Here is a 10,150-nt window from a genome sequence, read left to right as displayed (position 1 = left end):
ATAAAAGTTTTTTCAATTTATGTGAGTTTAAAGAGATCTCAGTGATGCTTAAAAAAGAATAAATTTAACATGAAGACAGTGATTTTAAGTCTGGTTAGTCTGACTGTAAGTCTGATTAATTAGAGTGATTAAATTAACTAGGTGTATACCGTAAAATACGTTGATTTTTGTCTAAATTTTGATTTTTAATTTCTGTAAGATTTTCTTATTTTTTATTAACCCTCAATACTGAAATAATCCCAGGATCCCGGGATCGAATAAGTATAATCCCGAAATCCCGGGATTAGAAATAAGGACCGGGATCGAATTCCCTAATCCCGAGCCAGTAATTTATTTTTGTTCCCAAAGCAAAAAAACTCACTGAAAAGTTGACATTTTGAATCCATTGAGAATGTTAAACAAGTTCATCCACAAAATTATGCATTATTCCAAAAAAAGAATTTCAGGTGATCTTTCAAAAATGATGTTCACTGTATTAGGAATAATGGTAATATTTTAAAAAGTAATAAGGTCTAATAACTCTTATTTTTTGTTAAAACAGTTCAGAAATATTTCAGTTGTACCTGATGTATGATATATTTATATGTAAACTTTCATGACACCAAACACACAAGATTATATATACAGTAGACTCCCCTGTAACACAGGTTCATATAATACGGATTCATATAAAACGGCAAAAAAATTGCGATTGTATTTGTTAAACACGCTAAAAGAAACCTGTATGATACAGTAAAACGTCATCGCCGACTCGTGTCGTGACAGGATTGGTCAAATCTAGACCAATAGCGGATATTGTACAAACCATTGAGTTTAAATGAGCAGCAGACCTACTAAAAACTATTATTTAATGGCCATAAAAATTATATTTATGTTAATGATGTCTCCAAAGTTCAGCAAATTTTTTGCAGAAAAATAACTTATCAGAAAATGCGCCCGCCATTTGGTGCGCCGCTCCATGACGAAAACAAGCTTAAGCAATGTCATCGTCAAATGATGCACACTCAATAAGTAATCCTACAATTTTTTGTTTATAGCATAGTTTATATGGATTATTCTCAAAAAATTATAAGTGTTTTGGAAATGTTGAGTCAAATTAGTCTAGAATCGATTAATTTTATGAAGAAAACCTTTCAAACAGCCATAGTCCCTAAACTGCATACGTGCCGGGCTGTGATTGACTCATGTATTTAAGTGACTCGTACAACATAGAATTCATAAAATACAGAATGTATCTACTATGTTATAAGGGGGTCTACTGTATATATAGATGCAATATACTTAGAATATTTGCAAATATAACAACATTCAACTGCCTAAAAATTCCTTTCTCCCAGCTGAACATAATTATCAAAATACACTTAATATTAATTAGACAATTTCCAAATTTATTTACTTACATTCTATTAACATACACATTATAAAATCAATTGATACTATCATCAACAATAGATATTGAATGAATTAATTAAAATAAGAAATAATTTTATTTTTGTTTTTTGCAGAAAGAGATTTTTTTTATAAAGGTACTATTATGATATTAACAAAATTATAGATTTAATATTATTCATTTAAAATAATACTTATTTAAACTTTATTAATACTTTAGTTTTTTGTTATTTTTACACAAATATATTAATAAAGTGAGAGTTCAAAATTTTTTTATTATAATGTCAATATCAGTTTGGTATATACAAAATTCTTATCATGATAAGTTTTTTTGTCAAACTTGTTCTAATAAGAATTTTTACTTGTCATTTAGTATTTTATTTGAAAAGTACATCGGCTATCCCAAAAACAGACCAAAGCCACTATTCCAAGGTCAAGTCACTTGAAAAGTTGATATGGGGTTTCCCTTTCAAAATAGCAGCCCTTGCCTGCTATATACTGTTTACAGAATGTTTCAGTTCATTTTGTGAAAAACCATTTTAAGAAACTAGATGTGGAAGCCTTCACTTTCTAATTTGTGTTAAACTTCCTCTCACCTCTTTCTTTAGTGTTAAAGAAGCTCAGAAATTGCAGGGTATAAGGTCTGAGCTGTATGAAGGATGTACTAAGAAATTACCACAAATTTTCTCTAAAGCCTGCATAGCTACTTGACCCATAAGAGGCCTGAAGAAGAAACCATTCTTAATTAAGCAATTTTTCTTGTGAATTGCTCCTTTCAGACAAACTGAAAAAGCTTTAGCACAACATTCTGCATTGACAGTTTATTCTCAGAAACCCAATTCTGCAGTAATATCCCACAAGTGTCAAAAAAACAAAATCAACACCAATTTCTTTGAAAAATTTTAAACCCAAAATTTCTTGGGAGGCAGTGAATTGATATTTTCGTATGCCTGACTGTTATTTGTTTTGGGATCAAAAGATTTGATTCAAGATTCAGACCCATCAGTGGTGACTATTCAATTCAAAGAGTCAGGATATAATTCTACTTTCAGAAGAAAAGCTTCAAAGTTTTACATGGCATCGTGTTTTTGTTCTTCAATAAAATCACATGGCATCCATCTGTGTAGTACACATAATGTGTAGGTACACTTTTATAATTTCAAGTTACCTTGCTACATCTACCGTCTTTCGATAATTGTTCAACTCTCACAATGTTTTCCTCATCTACAGATGTTGATGGATGTCCATTTCTCAGCTCATTCCACACACTATATTTGCCATCCTTGAAATGTTTTCACCACTTGAATACATACAACCAATCTGCTCAATGCTTTTTTATCATATGCATCTTGAATCATCTGAAACATTTCCTGGCCACTTTTGTATAACTACACACAAAATGCAATTGCCACCTTTTGTCTGATGATTAGAGATTGTTCTCATCCACCACTCTCACATGCACTTCCCATAAACTGTTATATTTCTCACACACACACACAAAAATGATGTATGCATAATGCTTTCATTCCAATTAACCCATCACATCTGCAGAAATCTTTCCCCAACAGAAACAAACCACTTGTTTTCATAACAATCATACAGTTTTACCAGTCCCCGTATTTTTGGAACAGCTCTCATAACATATTGCAGAATGTTGTGTGTTAATTGTAAATATTTCTTTTTAACTTGAATAATATTCATTTCATAGTTCCCCCAAAAGTTTCTCAAGCTTAACTAATTTATTAGAAAATTAACTGAATAAATTTTTTTACTTATAAAAATTTGCTCATTAAATAAATTATTACAATTACTAATATTTTCAAATGTCTGTAAAAATATATAAGCATTTAAAGTAAGCATTTAGATAAAAAATATTCAGTTAATCTATTCACATCAATAAAATAATAATAAAAATGTTTTTATTAAAATATAAATTGTATATTGTAAATCAAAAATAAGTAAATAATTAAAACAAATAATATTTTACCTGTTCACTTATAGCAAGAGCTACTTTTTCTTCATGCTGCCTCTGAAAGTAATTGAGAGTTTAGTTTTGATTATATTTATTATTTTTTTTAAATTTAAATCTAACCTTAAATCAAACAAACTTTTCTGACTGAAAATGAAGACTTTTATGTTTTATGATGTGAGAATCTGGAAAGCTAAATCTTTGGTTTAGTTTTCCAGAGATATTTTTGTTTTGTTGAACTACGTTTTAAATAATTAAAACAAATTCTGGAAAGCTAAACCTTTGGTTAGCTTTCCAGAATTTGTTTTAATTATTTAATGAATCTACAAATTATTTAACTGACAAAATTTTTCATTTATTTCTGAAATCAGAGAGAAGAGGGAAGTAGAATTTCCTTTCTACGTATCAATTTCCTGAGGAGAGATTTTTCTCTCTCATGTTGATGATGAGATGAGTCATACTCCAATCAGGAGTACGCCTCATCTCACGAATCCTGCCATGAGAGCAACAAATTGACTCCTGACTGGAGAAGAAGATTGGAAAAATAAAAAGGACAAACAGCCCAGTTTCAAGACTCTCGTCCGTTGTTCGACTGAGATAGCCTGTCTGTGCAGATTCTCGCTCCTCCCTGCCTTTACCATCGATGAAAGAAGGAAGTCTCGACCAAAGATGTCTAATTACTTCTAAGAGGTTATTATGCAATATTTTGTAAACTCTCTCTCGACTCAGTAGAGGTGTACTTAGTAGATTCAATAGTAGTTAAGAATTTTCTCATTGTATTTTGGATGGAAATGTTAATCTCATTTATCTTGTAATTCCTGTTTCCTTTATGTCATTAAATTTTGTTGTTTAGTTAAATGATTTTGCATGGAATTATACTTTAGAGGTTGGTTGCCATATTGATGACTCCGTGAACTCTCCTCACTCGAACTATAGACCTTCCATAGGGGATGAAATGGAATATAATTTGTATCACGAACTAAACGCATAAAATTTAGCTGGTGTCAGGAATCCCAATAGAAGATGAAGATCCTGCAATCTGTTAGTCTTCCTAACACAAATACAGTGGTACCTCAGGATACAAAATTAATCCGTTCCGAAACTGAGATCGTATCACGGAAATGTTGTAAGGTGAATCATTTTCCCCCATACGATTACATGTAAAACCAAATAATTCGTTCCAACATGAAAAACATACTCAAATTAAAGCTAAGTAGTAAATTAAAAAAATTAACTATAGTAAGGAAAACACTGAAAAATGCATTTTGTAGTTGTAAATGTATAAATAACTGTAATAGAATAATAATTAATAAAGAAAATGTAGTTTTATTTGCACTTTAGCTCTGAGGATAGACCACGGTGGACATGTAAACTGGTGGCAAAGGAGAGAAAGAGGGGAAATGATACTAAAACTTAATTTACATTACATAATGTAACAATAACTTAAAAATAACTTATAAAAGATAAAAAAAAATTTTTCTGTTTTATATATTTTTAAAAATTTTTTATTCACTGCTTTTTGCTTTCTTTCCTTCACTTCCACCAGCACTTTCACTGGATAGAGGTCGCTTGGTAAAATATCAAAGAGGTTTGGCTTTGCCTACTTTTTAAAATGTTTCTAAAATGACTTAGGCAAATGTCATTACTCTGAGCAGCAATACGGCCAGTGTGAACCTTTTCGGGATGTTTCTTTTCAATAAAACCAGTCGCTTTCTGATAATAATTCAAGATTTCCTTTATCGAGCGATATCCTTCCACGACGAAGCAAACACGTGGACTGAGACCAATGAACAGAAGTGAATAAAAAATGGTGCTGCAAACTAATGTAACATCGTATGGTGAGTTTTTGTTCGCATCGTGGAGCAAAAATTTGTTCGAATTTCATGTCGTATCCTGAAAATTTCGTATGCTGGGGCGTTCGTATCCTGAGGTACCACTGTATAACTTTTAAGCCATCCACTGACAAGGTGAGCAGACTTCCCGGGTCCGAATTCGCAGAGAGGTGACTCAAGAGATAATCTCAGCACTGTGAATTCTCACAATACTATCAAGAATTATGGAAATATTGACATTGATAAAAATAAAATTAAACAGTATCAAAATTAAGAATTTGTATACATTTGGTTTAAATAAAATTCCTTCTTAGACACACATGCTTAGATAGTAATTTAAAAAATTATATATTCAAACAATTCATAATAGACAGTTACACTTAACTTAAAAGTAGAAAAGTTTTAATATTCATCTATTAATTAAAAAAACATATTAGATAATCATTTGCCAAATTTTAATAATCAATTATTAAAATATACATATATATAAATTGCATTTTCTGTACTCTAGAAACACTTCTGTATTAATAAAAGCCAAAGATATAGCAGAAAATTCTTTGGAACTATGGAACTATAGGGCATGACACTTATTTATGTTGTTACATAACTGTTTTATGACTAATACAGTAATCTCTTTATATTTCTGTCATCAATTTTCCATGGAAATGATCTTGGGAGTGTTTTATAGAAAACTAAAAACAGATCTTACCAAGTAAGGATTGTTCAACAATTTCACTATTCTCTAAAGAGACACTAAATCTAGACAAATGAATAATAAGACCTTAAATGCTGGAAAAATTACTCATATTCATAAAAAGTAAGTGTACAGCCAACAAAATGCCTTATTGATTAACAATAAATCACTATTTTGGAAATAAAACTAAAAGAATGCTTTGATTTAACAATATATCAGTATATGAGAATTATTATATAAAATAATGTTTTATGAATATATGCGTTTTCATTTATCAGTCACGTTTTTTCGAATAATCAGGTTCAACAAGTTAAAATGCCTATTGATAAGAATGAAGATGAAATGAAAATCTGATAACTATAATTGAAAATCTGATTACAATAAGCAGTTTTATAAGGATATTCTTAGCTTAACATGTTTTCAGACCTGCCAATTTTTTTAACATTAAATGACTGATAGCAATATCCATGATTACAACAAACAGATTCTATTATATTATTATAATTAAAACATTTTGAATTATAACTTGCATTTTACAAATGAAAATTGATGATGGAATGTTTCTTGCTATTAAATTTAGAAAAGTGATACCTTTTTATCTTCACTTTCAAATATTCCGGTTGCATCAACAATAAGGAAGTCGTCATCAGAATCTTGAGAACGGAAAGAATGAAACTGAGAAGCTTTCTGAAATTTATTACATTTATTACTATATATATCATCAACAAGAAAATTAATTTGTTTTATAAATTTATTAATATTTTTCATTTCAGGTACTAAAAACATTCAAGTAACCCTTTACTTAATAATTAATTAGCTACACTAATTTAAAATGATTATATCACAACTAATTTCCTACTAGATTAATCCAGAAATGAATAATTTTTTAATCTTAAGAGTGAATCTCAAATTTTTATGTACTGAGTGATCAAACAAAAACTTTACTTGTGAAAAAATAATTTGACAACACCACAAACCAGTAATGCTTTTTTCTTATCACAGTCCTGATATGCATCATAAAAAATATTTAAATCTGATATTTATTTACTATAGACTTGAGGAATAACATTTGAAAATCCTCACTGACACCACTAAAAGTACTCCACACAAGTATATTTTTTTAGTCTGATCACTTGTATAATTAATAATTAGTATCACAAAAATAAATTTAAACAGTTTAAGAAATAATAAATCAAAATATACTAACTTTTTTATGTTCTTCTGTAGTACAATGGTCTTTATACTCTTCTGGATTGCTAAAACCCATTCTACATGGTCGACATTTGGGATATTTTTTGTCACGTTTTCTCTAAAATTATAAATAAAATAACTTGCACTGAAATCTGTATCTTTAATTTTAATTTGTTGCTATATCAAAATGATGAATTTGAAAATGCTTTTAGAACAAATTAGAGCAATTCTCACTGTACTTGATAAACAACATGATAACAACAAATTTGAATTTTCATTAAATATACACGTATAGAAAAGTAATACAGTAGAACCTCGATTATCCGCCCCCCGATCAACCGACCCCTCGGTTAACCGACCGTCCTAGTCGGCAAATTTCAAATGTTCGCTAGTGATGTGGCGCTACAATATTTGGCTATGTCTTGGCTACTTCAATATTATTTTTACGTGTTTTAGCTGGCAACACTCATTCGACCATGAAAGGGAGCCAGTATTTAAACGAAGCTTAATTTTCTAATTTTTAACGATACAATAGCGACGATTATTATTTTAAAAAATTTTTGTTAGGCTTAACATCGATGAAAATTCAACGCAAAATAGGTTAATAGCGATATACTAATATACTAATTACTTGGGATATAATAATATACTACACTAATAATGGATTTTTTCATACTTTTCGGTTATCTGACTTTTCAATTATCCGACCAACCCCAGTCCCCAATTAGGGCAAATAATCGAGGTTCTACTGTATTTTAAGATATATTTGATACAATAAGTAAAATTCTTCATAAAAATAAATAAATGTGAACGATCTGAAATGCACCATGCATATGTATCTATAAAATAATATATTCTAAATTCAGCTGACAGTTTACTTTTGCTGTCGACTGTACCGTACAGTACATTTTGAAAGATAATGGTCTAATAAAAAAAATGCAACTTTATGAGCTAATTAATTTCTGTTCCTTTATTTTTTTCAACTTGAGCACAATTCATTCTTGAAACATAGTTGGTTTTTGGAACGAAAATTGATCCTTTAAGAAACCTCATAGAATTTGGATTTTTATTAGACTGTTAACCATTCAAAATGTATATATACATATGCTCATAACTTTTTAAATTGCCATTTTCTTTTTAGAAAATTTTCTCAATAAAAGTTTATTATTTTTAATAAAGAATACAGAAATATAAAATGATTAGGAGTTCCATTTGAAATTACTAAGTTGTTCCCTGCTTTCATGGCACTTCTTTCACAACCATATTGCAGCGCCAAATTAAAAGTCAATGGTTCCAATAAGTTTAAATTTGACTAGTCTGTATTAGTATTTTCGAATGTTCCTTCATCACTCTCAATATGGGATGGGTCTTCACCTTGGGCTCCCTAGCACACATCTCTGTTTCTCCTGTAGACAGTGACACGAACTATACCTTTCTGGTTAACAGTGTTAAATATGTAAAGTATAACTTAGTTTTGAAAAATACTAAATACCAAATAAGAGCTGGACAAATATTGATTATTTTGTCTTTAAAATAAGTAAAATACTGTCACTTTTTCTCAGTCTATATCTTAGGAAGCAAATGTAACCTAATAATGTTCAGTTTTAAATAGTTGGGTGGTTAAATTGCAGTGTATATTACAAGGGCCTAGGCATACCAAACAGTTTTAAATAACCTCAGCTAATATTTTTTTACAGTTTTTGCTCAGCTACAATTATGAAAACATTGTAAAAAAGTTATCTTTTTAAACTAGAGACAATCAATTACCCGATGTTCTTTAGTACGACGATGGGACAAGAAATTTCCAACAAACGGACATTCACAAACTGTACACCAGTTTTGATTTTTCTTACCCTTTCCTGTCCCTCCTTTGGAACTAAAAAGAATAAAAATTCATATTATAATATATTTAAATGTAAATAATATTTTAAAATTTCTGTGTGAATTTTATAAATTCACACTTATTACAATTTTTGTTTTGAATAAAAAGTTGTTTGGCCATTTAAAATTTCTGCAATAATTACATAATATCAACTTAAAAGTTATATAAATAATTAATTTAAAAAAAAAACATTTTAAAATCATCTGTAATTTAATATTATGTTTAATAAAATAGTACAAAAATATATTGAAAACGTCAAGCAATAAAAAAAAAAAGAAAAAAATAGAAAACAGCACTGAAATACTTACATTTTTGACAAAAAACTTTTAGATAAATAAATACTTCATTATAAATTAATTCATTTACAATTCTTAATAATTATTCAGATAATGATAATTATAAACTCTCAATACAAATTAAAGTGCACTGTTCAAAAAAGTACTGATTTGCTTATTTATGATAAACTATCTTCTTTAATAAAATAATAATGTAAAAGATATTCATCAATTCATATACAATCACTCCCCATCTTATGTAAGAGCATGAAACTTTGTTCAAGTTCAATTTTACACAAACTGGAATTTCTCTAAATGCTTATGCAGCACTCACAACTATACATATTGAACTAGACTGAAGCTAGAGAGAAATATTCAACAAGATGTAAATAGATGAGATAAAGATTAGTTAGGAGAAAAAGACATAAAATTCAATTTTTTTTTGTTATCTTGTGCACAAGAAAATAAATCAGCAACGAGTTACTCAACTTTCCCAGCAATATTTAAAATTTTGGTGGCACCATATGTTATCATATTTTATTAAAAAAACTTTATATTTTCAACTATTATATCAGGTAACCAAAAAAGTTCTGTCGTTTTTTGTTGAAAGAAAACAAACATAAAAATGTATAGGAAATAACACAATTTATTCATCAAAATAACCACCCTCACATTCAATAACCTGTTCCCAACGGGAAACAAGCTTATAAATTCCATTTTTATAAAAGTCACGATTTTTAGAGTTGAAAAACTTCCCTAATTCCGTTTCTATAACCTCTCTATTTCTAAACTGTCAATTTCGCAGATGATTATCTAGGCTTAAAAATAGGTGATAGTCAGAAGGGCTAATGTCAGGGAAATAAGGAGGGTGCAAAAGAGGTTCCCATCCAAGGGTCTGAATTGTGTCAGAGGTCACAC

General features: G+C 29.2%; 1 protein-coding gene across 1 annotated transcript in view; it reads right to left on the bottom strand.

Annotated features, from left to right (window-relative positions):
- Positions 1–10,150, bottom strand: part of LOC111633882 (DNA ligase 1-like) — an 88,623-nt gene that overhangs the window by 21,166 nt on the left and 57,307 nt on the right. The window contains exons 9-11 of the mRNA XM_023378524.1: positions 7,092–7,193; positions 6,476–6,571; positions 3,377–3,418 (exon numbers count right to left, since the gene is read on the bottom strand). Coding sequence (XP_023234292.1) covers positions 3,377–3,418; positions 6,476–6,571; positions 7,092–7,193 — 240 coding nt within the window. The remainder of the gene's footprint in view (positions 1–3,376; positions 3,419–6,475; positions 6,572–7,091; positions 7,194–10,150) is intronic.

The sequence above is a fragment of the Centruroides sculpturatus genome, unplaced genomic scaffold, assembly GCF_000671375.1.
Source record: "Centruroides sculpturatus isolate CEXI.00-Female unplaced genomic scaffold, Cexi_2.0 scaffold800, whole genome shotgun sequence".
Lineage (NCBI taxonomy): Eukaryota > Metazoa > Arthropoda > Arachnida > Scorpiones > Buthidae > Centruroides > Centruroides sculpturatus.
Note: the sequence above shows the minus strand (reverse complement) of the source record. Positions and strands in the feature narration are given on the sequence as shown.